Source organism: Acanthisitta chloris, unplaced genomic scaffold (assembly GCF_000695815.1).
Source record: "Acanthisitta chloris isolate BGI_N310 unplaced genomic scaffold, ASM69581v1 scaffold15803, whole genome shotgun sequence".
Lineage (NCBI taxonomy): Eukaryota > Metazoa > Chordata > Aves > Passeriformes > Acanthisittidae > Acanthisitta > Acanthisitta chloris.
Genome location: NW_008665560.1, coordinates 9,821 through 24,649, shown reverse-complemented (window position 1 = coordinate 24,649; position 14,829 = coordinate 9,821). Strand labels below are relative to the sequence as shown.

The 14,829-nt window shown below is 47.4% G+C and overlaps 1 protein-coding gene across 1 annotated transcript in view; it reads left to right on the top strand.

The window, feature by feature from the left end:
* Positions 1 to 8,978: 8,978 nt before the first annotated feature.
* The window catches only part of LOC103799486 (dual specificity mitogen-activated protein kinase kinase 6-like), a gene marked incomplete at its 5' end in the record, with an annotated part of 10,836 nt that continues 4,985 nt past the window's right edge, over positions 8,979 to 14,829 (top strand). The window contains 4 exon segments of the mRNA XM_009071811.1: positions 8,979 to 9,045; positions 10,082 to 10,130; positions 12,465 to 12,578; positions 14,390 to 14,509. Of these exon segments, the coding sequence (XP_009070059.1) occupies positions 8,979 to 9,045; positions 10,082 to 10,130; positions 12,465 to 12,578; positions 14,390 to 14,509 (350 nt within the window).

Genomic DNA, 14,829 nt, shown 5'->3' with positions numbered 1-14,829 from the left:
ACACGCCGGATGAGTTCAGCCAAAGTGTTGTAACAGGGGTTTAATATTCAAGTCTCTTGTGCCCTGTGCTGAAAGCTGGAGGCAGGCAAAACGCTCCTATCTACCATCTCCCACTTCCATTAGCACCTACAGGACGATGGATTTCAGGCTGCTTTGCATTGCATCTGTTTTCTGAAGCAAAGCTGATGCAGAGGCTGCCTGGCAGGGCAGGATGTCAGGGGAGGGCTCTGTCTGGCCCTGTCACATCTGCAGATACACTGTGGTCCTGGCACCAGCTCAGCAGCAGCATGATGGGTGGCCCCGTGCTGTGCCTGCTGAGATCAGGAGTGATGCTGTGTCTGGCCTGGGAAGGGACATTATCTGGAAAAGCTGTTTGTTGTCACCTCCCTGCTGGCATCAGAAAGGAGCATGTGGCTGCTCTTTGTAGGTCTGTGAGCCTGGAAATGGACACTGAAGGCTCTGTTTCTTCCCATGTTGGTTCTCCTGCAAGCAAACACTAGAATGGGGTACAGGGAACACATCAGGGCAGAGCCCACTTGGGAAGTGAAGTCCAAGGTCCTGGTGATGGGCTGTCCAGGCCAGTGTGGGAGCCCATGAAACAGCTCAGTGCTGTGTCACCCTCTCCATCAGATGTCCAGCTTTCATCTCCACACTGGCCTTGGGTGCTGCTGTCCCCCAAAACCTCCTGGAAGATTGCTCCAGTATGTGATTACCCCACTTCTCCCTACAAGCTGCCATGGACTAAAGCTGCAGGGGGCTCAGTATTGCCTGGTGGGGGATTCCAGGAGGGTCCAGAACTGCCCCAAAGCTGTATCCCTCCCTGCCCTCTCCCCAGGGTCCCTGCAGCTCTGTGTTCAGTGCATGTCAGCACAGGATCTCATGTCTAATCTCTATCAAAGTGTCTTTTCCGCTTCGCACTCAGAAGGTCTTAGCTCTTCTCAAATGTGGAGATGCACTTTTATCAGAGTGACAGACAGGCTCTAGTATCTAAAATGTGAGCCAGCTAAGAAGAAATTGCATCCCTCTGGTTTCTGTATTGCCATGAGTAACCCAGCAGCCTGCAGGCCTTCTGCAGGGTGTGTTAAGAAGAAAATGGGCAGAGTAAGAGAGATTAGCCTGAATCAGGAAATTACCTTCAAAATTGAATTACTGCAATGCAGAGCTTATTGAAAGGGGGAAAATAGGGTCTGATATTTGCTGAGTTTGGTGACATTTCCCTGTGTGTCTGCACTGTGGGATTCAGAGATTAGGCTGCAGGAGTGTGTGTGTTGCAGAGCTTTTCTCCTTGTGCTGTTCAGAGCTTCACCGCAGACCTGTCTCCTGCTGGAGGCCACTCTGGGGCAAGCACGAAAGGTCTGACCTTGTGCTTTTGCCTCCCAGCAAAGCTGAAGATCTTTGTCAGTGTTGTGTTTGTGCCTCGGTGGAGCTGCCCTACGTCAGCTGCCGCAGTCAGAGCGCAGCTCTTGCAGCAGAGACAGGCCCTGAGACGCAAATAACCCTGACATTGCTCAACCTCTGCCACCAGGTCACTCGGTGCACCTCAGTGCTCCCTGCAGCAGCCCTGCTATTTTGGTTTGGGGCCTCTCCTGCCCTGGGTTTATTACAGGTTGCAGGGTTGAGTCAGAGGAACGAGTTGAGCCCTGTGACAGAGAAACCCTGGGGCAACTGCTGGCACTGCTGGTGCTGGGGCACAGCTGGGTGCTGGGGCATGGACAGGTACTGGGATATGCAGGTTCTCATCAGACCCCATCTGGAATGCTGCATGCAGTTCTGGTGCTCTCAACATAAGAAGGGCATGGAACTGTTGGAGCAAGTCCAGAGGAGGTCACAGAGTTGATATGAGAACTGGAGCATCTCCCCTATGAGGACAGGCTGAGAAAGTTGGGGCTGTTCAGCTCTGGAGACCTCAGAGCACATTTTCAATATCTGAAACAAGAGGAGGAAAGCTGGAGCTGGGAGCTACCTTGGCCCCACAACCATGGCAGGCTCAGCTCCATTCCCCAGGCAGTCCAGAAATGAGTTGTTAAGGAAACAGATTTCAAGTTTGCTGTTTCCAAGGAGTTACTGCAAACAACCATGAGGGAAGACACAGATAAAGGATGTGTGGGAAACATCCCTGTCCTGTGCAGGACAGCATTGTCCTCGTTGTAGCCTCCAGCCCATCCAGCTGCTCATGGCAGTGATGGAGGAGCAGCCAGTGGCACTTGGCCACTTACTGACAGGGCTAAGGAGAGAGCAGCTCAGTTATATTTGAAGGAGACAAAGCACAATATCCACCTCATCTCTTCCCTTGGCTTTTGGTTGAAACTTAGCCTGTCACCAAGCCACTGTCACCAACAGCTGCAGTGCTGTCCCATAGACATTTCAGTTGAAAAGCCAAGTTCTGGTTCCATCTTTGGACTGCCTGCATGGCAAAATTCAGAGGGTTTCACCAAGACCAACCCCATGGGAGGAAGGCAGTGATGGTGCAGGAGTCACAGTGATCGTGGCTGTGGAGATGCCACGACAACCCAAGGGAGGACACGTGGGGCAGCCTTGGGGATGTGGCCACTGGAGAAGATACTGTACTACTAAACCCACCAGAACGAGCTGGTTCATGAATTTCCCCCCATTTGTGTTGTTTCTCTTTGGGGACTTGATTTCCCTTTCAGCTGGAACAGAGCCAGGCTGTAAGGATGAATCCTGTCTGTGTACAGCTCAGCCTCTCCCTCAGACCCACTCATTCAAAATACACTTTGTTATCTCTGTGTATTTTACTTTTTAAGCATAGCACTTTGGCAGAGAACCTCAAGCTGCTTTGCTTGGTGGCTGTTGTTTAGTCTAGAGGTGGTGAGTGTTTGACTGCAGGGGCACCAGGTAGGCTCCTGATCTTCCCAGTCCTCTTACACTTGTCTGTGGTGTCCCTGCTTGTGGGATTCCTTGGTGGAGAGACCTGGGCAGGATTAAAGGCTTTTCTCCTTGAGAACTGGATGATGAGCTGGTGTTGGGGCAGGTGATTGAGGACTGATGGGCAAGTCCATCCCCAGCCCTTGGATTCTCATGTGTGCCAAGATGGGTTTGTATCAGCTTGAACCATAATAATTTACAAGCATAAATAATGGAGTTGTGAGATGATCTTTAATGCTTGTTAAAAATATATTTCCCCTCTTTGGTCATCCTGTGTGAAGCTGATGTTAGATATGGGGTTAATGCAGCAGCAGCAGCAGAAGTTGCTCCAGGTGACCCTGCTCTGCCCTGGTTGCTGTGAGCAGTTTTAAGGTGTGTCAGTGTTAATGTCCAGGAGTGTTCATGAGTGAATTTCTCAGAGGTTTGGGTATTTCCACGTGCCCTGCAAGGCTTCACATTGTCATTGATAGCATCAAACCTACCATGGCTTGCTGAAATATAGGCTGGAACTGAGCTATGGGTAAGAGATGCCCTTTGCATTTGAAGACCAAGTGTTTGCATCAAGAACTCTCCTGCTGGGCATTTCCAGAGCACCTGACACAAAAAGGTTAATTTCTTGGGTTTGCAGGAACCATCTCAGTTTGGGGTTTTGCACCTAAGCCATGGCCACGGGTCCTTTCCCACTGTAAAGTGGCACAGTGGCATTTCAGGATCAGGCAAGACACTGATCGTGGAGCCATGAGGTACAGGGATGCTCATGAGATCCTGATTGACTCTCCTTCCATGGCAACCCACCAAGCATTTCCATTCTGTGAGGGATGGGGGTTTGCTTACACAGTGAGAACAGCTGATAGGGGAAAACCACATCATTTGGCTTTCAAGAAATCAGACAGAAAAATCCTTAGGAAAGATAGGAATAGTAAATGAGCCACTTTTATCTCCTAAGAAAATGGGAGAAAGAGGCATTTCCCCTCCTGTGAAATTTTACCAGCAAGTTCTGTGCTAGGGAGTGTTGCTTGAAAGAAAGTGTTGCTACATGGCTATTGGACACAGCTTTCATAATAAATTGTGGTGAAGACAGAACTAGTTAATATCCTTTGAAGGAAATAGGAGCTTTCTGTGGCAAGAAACCATTTACTTTGGATTATATCATAAAAAGGTTTTGACTGCAATGAGCAGTCTGGAGACTAGGGAATGGGATTTTCCTTCAGAAGTAGAAGTTTATTTTCTCTTACAGCCTATGTGGGTAGTGAATTCCTCTGTCTTCCCTTTCTTTGTTATTCTCTCTTCTGCTTCCTACCCTTTTGCTGTGAAACTTTGAAGTTTCCTCTTTCAATATTGATATTTAACACTGCCCTAATTGAAGGGAGCTAACAACATTCATCTTTATGTGCTGTCAGTGCCAGTGGGAAGAGGTTAACAAACCCATTGGAAGTGTATTTTTCTCCCCTCCCTCAGGATTTGGGTTTAAGACCTTCACAGGGAAGTATTTAATGTGTTTTCGTTAAGTCAGGGTTTCTTTTTCCTATTACAGTTTTGCTTTCAGACCTCATTTGGGGCTCAGCATTAGAATCATACAACCATGGAATTATTACAGTTGGAAAAGGCCTCTAAGATCATTGAGTCCAATTGTTTTCCCAGCACTGCCAAGGCCACCACTGAACCATGTCCCCAAGTGCCACATTTTGAGCACTTCAGGGATGGCAATTCCATCACTTCCCTGGGCAGCTTGTTCCAATGCCTGAACACTGTTTTGGTGAAGAAATTTTGTCTTAATATCTAATCTAAACCTCCCTTTGGCACAATCTCAGGCCATTTTTTCTCGTCCTGAGACTGGAGCTACTGCCCTGAAGTACACACGGAGGTTTTGTAAAGGTGACAACTCTGGCACCAGTTGGTTCAGTATTTGCTGTGGGTGCTTTTTTGCTAAAAGAAAGTAGATTTAAGCTTGTGCTTAGGGTCACAGATTCCCTGGATATTGTGCTGAATCAAACCTGAGTTCTGGAGATGTCTCTCAGCATCACTCCAAACCAGGATGGGTTTTTTTCCTCTCAATTATTCTTAGCACTTGGCTTTTGAGTCAAGTCCTTGTGGAAGTCTCTGTGGGACAAATTGCAAGGAGAGCTCCCAAATAAGCTTTAACTTGAAGGCTCAGAGACCACCAAGGCTGCAGGGGTTGTTCACACAGACTTTTTGGGTGCTGGTGGTAGATGTGTGATCCCATCTGCTGAGCAACCAGCACTGGAGACCTTTTGCAGAAGGAGTCACTTTTGTGTTTTGTGTGATGGCTCACTGGGGCTTTCCTTATTGCAAATCCCAAGGAATTGCAGTAAACTCTCTGCACTTGTGCCTAAGGATTGAACCTTGTGCTGTTATTTTGGTGACTGAAGTTTCTTGGACGTGGATGGTTGGTGCCTGCCATGGGTGGTTTATGTGCTTCAGCCTGTCACTGAGAACTCCTTTATTTCCTCACCTGCTTTGATCAGATTGGCAATCTCCAGCAGCTCAATTTCTCTGTCAGATGGGGCTGAGATGGCCCAGTGGATTTACACTTAACCACAAGGGACACAGACTGTCAGATAAACACATGTGGTGATTTTCTTCGGGAAGCAAAGCTAAAAATAGTAATGATTCACAAAAACACAGTGGAAAATACTGGTTTTCTGGCGGACGGAACAGGTAACAGCTAATTTGGTGTGTTATTAAGCTGCCTCCACATTTGGAGCTCCTGTGCAGATGATTTTCTCTGCAAGCTGCACTTGAACACGGTGTCATCCCTCAGAGTCGACGTCTGCTCTGCCAAGCTGGGGGATTTTATTTTGACAGTGAGATACTTGCTTGGCAGTTCCTATTGAACAGATCTGATCTTGGGACTTCCAATTAGCTTTTTTCCTTAAAAAGAAAAAAAAAAAACCCTTTAAGCATCTTCAGGGAGAAACTCTTTCAAGCATGTGTGACGTGGCTCCTTAGTTCTTGGAGCAGCTATAGTGTCTCAGCTGAGCTCTCACTGTGCAGTGGGGAGCTGTGGGTTGGGGTGAGAGGGACCCCCAATTTCTGCACCCCCAGCTGCTGGGGTGGCAGCCCTGGCTCTGCTCTGTGCTTCTGGTGTGAAGGCAGTGCCATGGTCAGGATTGCTAATCTTCCTGCAAACCACTCGCAGATGCTGCCCTAGAGGCTTGGAGAGATGAGTGTTTTGCATGTTGGAACAAAAAGAGCTCAGGAACTTGGCCTGATCCTGTTTGAGAGGCATGAAATTGCCTGATTTCAGCCCAGGACTTCATTAAATAACCACATGGTGAGGGGAGTCACCACATTCCCCTTCCACATCTCAAGCTCATCCTGCAAGAGCTGTTAGTGCTGCAGGTGTGATTCCCACCCCTGGCAATTCCCATTTGCCATTCCTTTTTTCTGGTACCATCATGAAATCCATGTTTTATTCTTGCTACTGTTGTTGCTTTCTCCTTTCTTGAAAAGAAAACCCCAAAGAATGTTAAACTGTGCCTGAGTTTTGGCAGCTCCAATGCACAGACAGATTGTGCTTCAAAAAAATGGCAACGCTTCAAAATATTGTATTCTGTGAAGAAGAGACAAGGAAAATAAACTCCCCAAAGTGCAGATTTGATTTCAGCAGAAGGAGGAAGGCTTTGGATATTTATTTGGGTTTGGCATTTTGCTACCTAGTTCTTCTGCTGACACCACTCATGAACCACGATAAGCTGAAACGCTGCACAACCTGTTCTGGTTCCTGTTCAAATTAGCTTAATTTCCAGTATGTTCTTTTTCATCCTCTCAGAGCTGCTCAAGAGCAGGTTCCTGGGGTTCAGGTGTAGCACATGGGATGGTGCAAGCAAATCCCCTATGAAAATAGGCTGAGAGAGGGTGGGCTGTTCAGCCTGGAGAAGAGAAGGTTGTGTGGAGATCTCAGTGCAACCTGCAGGAGCTGAAGGGGCTCCAGGGAAGCTGGAGAAGGACTCTTGGTTAGGAACTGCAGGGACAGGACAAAGAGTAATGGAGATAAATTGAAAGAGGCAATTAAGATTAAATATCAGGAAGAAATTTTTCCTGTGAGGGTGGTGAGACACTGGCACAGGTTGCCCAGGGAGGCTGTGGCTGTCCCAACCCTGGCAGTGTTCAAAGACAAGTTGGATGAAGCCTTGAGTTCAACTCTGAAGAGGCAGTTCCTGCCTCCATGTGCAGCTCAGTGGATGTTTATGTCTCGATTTCCATGTGCAAAATCAGGGTGAAGATGCTTTTCTTGTGCCTGTGGTTGGTTTGTTTTCCCAAGGATGCAGGCAGAGAGCTCACTGGGATGGCAGACTTGGAAACTGCCAGAGACACAAGGATTTTGTTTGCCTGCAGTGCCAGATGTGTATTTTTGACTTTTTTTTTTTAGCTGACACCCCCAACAGCCAGAACACCATTACCCATTTAGCATCCTGATGGATCCAAGGTGCACAGCTTGGGCAAGAAGTGGTATCTAGAGCATCCTGCACAGCAGGACTTGCTCCTCAGCTGTACCTTCTGGGACTTTGTAGTTCAACTAATAAAAGTAGAAGGCAAAGGGTCAAAGAACAGAACAGCTCTGCTCACTGTAGGAATTCCTCCTCTGGTTTTCAGAATGAATTTTACTTCCTTACAGACCAGCTTGTACCTCTTGGGAAAACAGAGCTGTCCTTGATGCTTCTGACTGACCTTGCTGCTTTTATGTTGCCTTCTCTGTGTTAGGTTGGAAGCTCCTGGGAGCAGAGAATTGGCTTTTTCCCCCTTATTTTTCCCCTTTGTAAATTCACAGCTCTGTTGCTCTCTAATCCTGACAGCAAGTGTGCACAGGGGTTTCCAATGCTTTACCCACGAGGAGACAAGAAAGGGAAAATATTGAAAAAAATAATAAAATTGGCAATCTGAAGTGACTAATTGATTCATAAAGGTCATTTTCCATTCTGGGTGGCTGCACTGATCCAGCACCCCTCTGGCAGTGGGATGGACAGGCATGGGATCATAGAATCACCAAGGCTGGAGGAGAGGCCTAAGATCATCAAGTCTAACCATTAACCTGTCACTGCTGTAACCCCTAAACCATATCCTCCAGCACCAGATCCAGGCACCTCTTAAACACCTCCAGGGATGGTGACTCCACCACCTCCCTGGGCATCTCTTGGGATGAGTTTGTGTCAAAAAGGAAGACCAAATTAGGACATGTATAGGTGAAATTTCAAAGAGAATATTGGGAAGAGAAAGTAAAGTAAGATATAAATTGTTAGGTTAAAAATGCTGAATGCCTAAATTAGATGGGAATCAGGGATTTTATTACCCAGCCAAATATCTAGGTGTTTACCTTGGGGTTTTGGTGACATGACTTATGTTTCCAGGTTGTTTTATCCATGGATTCAAACCCCCATGCTGAAATGTGGCTGTATATGTGTAGTCATGAAAAGGTTCTTGTGTTTCTCTAGCCTGCCTGGCTCGTGTGTGCTGGCTTGGACCTCCTCTACAGGAGAAATACAGCTCAACTGCTTCAGAGCTTGAGCTCCATCCAGCTCAGAACAGCTTGGCTGGTCAGTGTGAACAGAAACAAATGGCTTTGAAGCCTGCAAACTTCATTCTGCTTTATTTTTGCTGGGTTTGCACAACTTTAATGACCAAGAGATGAAACATGCAGTCAAACACAATCAGAATCTGGACTTTCAGATGCAATTTGAACAAGGTTTTGAGTCCTGCCAGGGTTTGCAGTTCTGGGTCTGGAATGGTTTAAAATCTAAGAAGCATTTTAAGGGATCCTACGTGGACAGGAGGAGAAATACCTTTCCCTTTGCATGTTCTTGTGACCTGTCTTTGCCAGAGCTCTTGCCTGTTTTCTGTACCAAGTTGGCAGCCAGACCTCACAGGTCTAAATGAAGCATTACTGAACAAAGGCACTTTATGCTTGAACTCTGTGCCCTGAGTCTACACCACCAGCCTGGCTGGGCATTTATGTTAAATAAGTTCAACAAATAGAGACAAGCTGTGTTTTGCACATTAAACCAAAACAAATCATAACAACAACAACAACAAAAAACTCCCTTCTTTAACTCTGCCTCTTTCTTGTTTCACAGGCAAGAAGAGAAACCCTGGGCTGAAAATTCCTAAAGAAGCATTTGAGCAACCACAGACAAGCTCCACGTAAGTCTGCAAACACTGAGGCAGAGTGAACAGAAAACCACAAGGCTCAGCTGCTTTCCAGCCTTGGCTGGAGCCTGTGCTGCCATGGCCCAGGGCACTGGGGTCCTGCTTCTAGGGCTGGGGTGACAGGGACCCTTCACAGGAACAAGTAGTTTGGGCACCAGGTTGTCCAGGGAAGTTGTGGCTGTACCACCCCTGCTCAAGGCCAGGTTGGATGGAGCTATGCCAACCTGGTCTAGTGGAAGGTGTCCCTGCCCATTTGGAATGAGATGATCTTTAAGGTCCCTTCCAATCCAAACCATTCCATGATTCTAGGGTAGTAACCTCACAGCCCTTGTATTTCTCAGGTACAACCAGGACATCTCAGCTCTTCACCCTTTACCCATAATGTCCCATGGTGCAACTCTTGTACTGCTTAATGATGCAGGAAAAGGGAAAAAACAGATTGGACACCCAATTTTGACTGATGTGGCACTTTGACAACCCAGTTTGATTAACATGCGTGTGGTCAAGGCATAAAAATGTATCCCATTCCCTACATCCTCAGCCTTGCAAAAGGAAACCCTCTGTTTTTAAGGCAATTTGTACAACTTCAGCCTGCTTGGCTTCCTTTGCTTCCTTGAGGAGTGACTCTTTTTTAGCCTGTTAACCTGTGCTGTCTGACTGAGGTAATCATTTACATGACTTTAGACCTTTATGCCCATTTAATCCATTTTTCATACAGGCTGGCAGAGGTTTGGTGCTTGCCACCTGCTTTGCCTTTTGCAATGAAGCTCTTTGGGTTCCTGGATGTGAGCAATGCCAATTCCAGCAGCTTCATTCCTGGGCCCTTTTTGGGGTGACTTTGTGGATCTTGGCTGTATGTTTTGACCCTACTAAGGCAGGAGAATGCTTAGGCTGCTCGGGGCTGCAAGGGCTGCTGGCCTGAAGGTGTGAGGGGGTGGCTTGGGGGACCATGAGGGGTTGTATGTATTCATCGAGGGAAAAATGGTCTTTGCAAGGAAGATTTCACATGTTTCCCTTTCCTCTTCTGCAGGCCACCCAGAGATCTAGACTCTAAAGCCTGCATCTCTATTGGTGAGGAGGTAAGACTAAGAGACCTCTGGGGACATCCTGGGTTGGTTTCTTGTGGGTTTACCTCACTTCAGCCCCTCCCAAAAAGGGCAGATAAATAAATACTAGCAATTAAAAATAATGTAGCCCATTTTGCTTGAAATAGAAGGCAGTTGCTACATGAATAAAAGCTGAGAAGAACCAGCCTGGGAACTTGGGAGCTGTGGGGGCTTGTGAGCCCTGACAGTCACCTCCAGCCATAAATATCCAAGTAGCATCTGGTGTTTGTGCTCCTCTAGCAAGGGCTGTCTGTGTGGGACAGCAGTGTGGCCCCATGGCCAGCTGCAGTGGGACCTGCTGGCTCACTGCTCTGCTGAACATGCCCCAAGCACTCACCCTTTGCCTCCCATGACACGTGGGTTCCCTTCATATTTTCCACCATGGAAATTCCTTCCTTACTGCAATAAGGTGCAGCTAATCCCCTGGAAATAATGATTATAAAGTAAAGGGACTGCTAGCAGAGTATTTTATTCTCCTCTGCAGTGCCTTTGCTGATTTAAAGCCTTCATCCAAAGTATTTCCCTTTGCTAATATTGAAGGCTCCTCAGGACTCTAACTCAGGGTAGATCTTCCTCTCCTGGAAGCAAATCCTTGTGACAGCATGGAAACGAATCCACCTGATGGTCTAAAGAAATAGCAGGACAAAAACAAACCCCGGGACAGTTATTTTGATAGGAGGAAAGGGCAGAGTAGAATTCATAAAAGCACTTTATAGCTTAGCATTAAATTTATTAGGTGCAAAAGATAGGCCTGGGTGTCAGGGAGTTAATTTATGAAGTGAAATGCTCATCTAATAGTGGTTTATAATATCTGTCTTGGGATGCTATTCTTTCATTTTGGATTTGGTATTTGCCCTGGCATAGAGTAGGGGCTGGAGGTGGAAACAGTGTGAGATGCTCCTGGAGGAACATGGTGCAGCAGGGAGGAAGGGAAAACGCTGCTAGAGCCAGTGCCTGCTCCAAGAAAATCACTTCTCCCCTGCAGCCACAGGGATGAGGAGAGGCTCCATGCATGGAGTCAGTGAGCCTGGGTTGGACAGTGCAAAGAGAAACACACAACTCCAGAGCTCAGGCTGTTTTACAGGTGCAGATCTGTGCTATCTCAGAGGGATTGGCATGCCATGGCTTGCATTTCCCATGGATTTGCTACCTGTTTAGCCAGCCAGGTTCCTTTAGGATGTGCTCCTTTTTCCACCAGCCTTTCTACACTCACCCTGATCCCCAGGGAAAGCCACTTTTCCCTGCTCTCCCTCTAAACTTCGCTGCTCAGTTGGAGATGGTCCATGTGAGCAGCAGCAGCAGTGTCAGGTAGTCAGAGCTGCTTAAATCTCTGCTGTTCCTCCAAAATACTCCAGTCAGGGCTCCTTGTGCACCTTCCCAGAGTGCATCCCCAGCTGGCACATTGCAGGCTGTAGGATGTTTTCTGCTGTGCTGGCAAAAAGCTGAGTGGGATTATGTGCTGTGAATCAGTTCATTCTGCAGGGTGATTGACTGATGTGGTTGTGGTTTCAGCAAACAGAATGGCTGAGTTTAGTGGCAAAGGCATGTTTGAAACATCCAGAAATAATAATAATGAGGGGAAAATAGAGCTGCTGCACAATGCCATGGCAGAAAGGAGAAGGGCAGGTTGGGGTGCAGGGCCCAGATAAAGTCATCCTTTAAGGCCAGGAGAAAGAGATGATAGATAAAACAGATCCTCTGTGGTTTGAAATTGAGGCACACTCAGCTCGTGTTTGGCCCATCTGCAGATCTGGAGAAAGAAGCTTTCACAGGCCTTCAAAAACCCTGGAGATAATTTCATGATCATTTGTGGGAGAAGGAGGATGGAAGATAAAAAATGAAATCAGAGTGAAGGTGATTCCTAGGGGAGAATCTGCTGTGGGCTTTTCCATCCCAGTCCTTCGAGGATGGAGAGGCTGGAGTGCTGCCAGCTGAAGGTGGGACAAGGCAGGAGCATGTAGTGAAAGGATAAGAGGGAATAGATTCAAGCTAAAAGAGAGATGCTTTAAATTGATATGAGGAAGAAATCCTTCCCTGTGAGGGTGGTGAGACAGTGGCACAGGTTGCCCAGGGAGGCTGTGGCTGCCCCAACCCTGGCAGTGTTCACAACCAGGTTGGATAAAGCCTTGAACAACCTGCTCTGGTGGGAGGTGTCCCTGCCCAGGGCAGAGGTTGGCACTGGATCATCTCTGAAGTCCATTCCAACCCCTTAACGCTCTACGAATCAATCTATGAATCCATGAATGGATGTGGCAAGCAGGGCTAGATTTTGGTGCCCACCTCAGTGCTGATGGCTTTTCTCCCCAGAACTTTGAGGTGAAGGCTGATGACCTGGAGCCCATCTCCGAGCTGGGACGAGGTGCGTACGGGGTGGTGGAGAAGATGCGGCACATGCCCAGCGGGCAGATCATGGCAGTGAAGGTAGAGTGAGCCTCAGGGGCTTTCTGTCTGTGTTGGGGGATGTGGGCACACATCTTGACTCTCTCCTGTTCTCACATGACCTGTTCAGTCTTGAGAAGAAACCACTGGGAGGATCTCATTAATGTATACAAGTATCTAAAGAGGGTGCTAAGGTGATGGATCAGGCTCTGCTCAGTGGTGGGAACCAATAAAACAAGAAGCAATGGGCAGAAACTTACTCACAGGGAGTTCCACATGGATGTGAGGAAGAACTTCTCTACTTCAGACTAAGCACTGAATAGATTGCCCAGAGAGGTTGTGTATTCTCCCTCACTGGAGGTGTTCAAGAACCATCTGGACACAACCCTGAGCCATGTGCTCTGGGCTGGCCCTGCTTGAGCAGGGAGATGGGACCAGATGACCCACTGTGGTCCCTTCCAGCCTAACTGATTCTGGGATTCTGTGACATGTGCCTTGACTGAGATTTGCTCCTTTCCTCAAGAAGTCTTTCTACAAAGAGTTCTGAGGCAGATTTGGGCCATTTAACCAAGAAAAAGTTGTAAGATGCTCAGCATGTTTCCAGCTCAAACACACAGCTCACCTTCATCTACAATATTCCTGTTTTCCTTATCCAGCTCAAACACACAGCTCACCTTCACCTACAATATTTCTGTTTTCCTTGGATTTTATTTGCCATTGTTTTTTAAATATACATATTTTGTTCTGATGCATCTAGACCCTGAGATTCAGAGCTCTGCACTTTCTAATTGTAGAGAAGAGTGAATTTAATTGCATAAGAGAATTTTCTTCATCTGGGACCTGTTTAGTCTCTTTGGAACAGGAAATTTTTGTTGGGATTTTCACATTTTGCCTGCTGCAGTGGGATCTTAATTGATGGCAGATTTGTAGATACTGTTGTGAAAAGTTTTCATAACAACAGCTTAGACTCATAAATTTGGAGCTTAGGGAAGTGGCCAGGGGAAAATTGGTATTTTGGGTTTTTGCTTGGCTGAATTTTAGCACAAGTTTCCTTTCAAAATAGGAAGAAAAGAGAGGCAGAGCTGGAAGCTATGAGCAAACTGAAGGAAAACTTGTAGCTCTTCAGTTGTGGATAGACTTTGGGATGTATCTCAGACCCTTTGTGGTCTACATTTGGTCTTCTTGTTTGCTTTGGTGTTCACCAAACTGTGAAAGACCTCTCTGAGCATGATGGGACATCTCAACAGAGTATGGCAGGAGCATTCAGGCTGTGATGCTGAACAGTTGAATTCTATCCCATTGCTGACCTTGAGTGACTTTGGCCAAGGAGCTTGGAATATGTGTGTGAGCCGTGTTGGACTGTGTCATGCCCCATTGTGGGTCTCCAGGTGTTTCACATAAATGACATCTCTTCCTGGGAGACTGGGAAATGCCCATTTTCCAAAGCCATGGGCTGTGGTGCAGGGCTAGAGCCCTCTCAGGTGACCAAAGTCTGCTGAGGTAATAGGTGTCCACTGCAGCTCCAAAAGTCACAGCTTTCCACCAGCCTAGAACTTGATTTCCTACTCCTTCCTCCTCTCCCAAGTCACAATGACTTGTGGCTGTTGCAAAAACAGTGGTGTTTGCAGGGAAGAGCAGAATCACCTGCAGCCTGGGCTGAGGTGAGAAGACCTCTTCATCCACCACTGCCCTCTGTTGCACTGGGTGCTCCTCTTGTGAGTGTTGGGCTTGTGGTGTGGCTGTGACAGCAAGGTGTGATGGAAGGGGAGAGGTGTCAGGGCCCTGTGGCCAGCCCAGGTGTGGCTGTGGTCCAGAGGTGCTGACAGCCACCACTAACATGCTCTGTCTTCCAGCGGATCCGAGCCACAGTCAACAGCCAGGAGCAGAAGAGGTTGTTGATGGATCTGGATATCTCCATGAGGACAGTAGATTGTCCCTTCACCGTCACCTTTTATGGGGCACTTTTCCGAGAGGTATGACATCCTGGAGCTGCTCTAAATTCTCATGCCTAGACTTGTTCCAAGTGCCAGGGGTGTAATCTCCATCTGGACATGGAGACTTGGTACAGTATAAATTTGCTCAATCACCCAACAGTGTGTGTGAGTGATGGGGACAGCCAGAGACATCAGCTCACAGCCTGGTCCTGTAGTGCTGATATTGCCTTGGTGTGTGGTGAGAAATCCACGTGGAAGAAAAATGTGAAAAGCTCTGCAAAGCAGGATTTATTGAAGAGCTTTAAGCATAGCTCTGCAGAGCTGATCTTTTCCTGGCTGGGCATTAGGAGCCTCAGTTC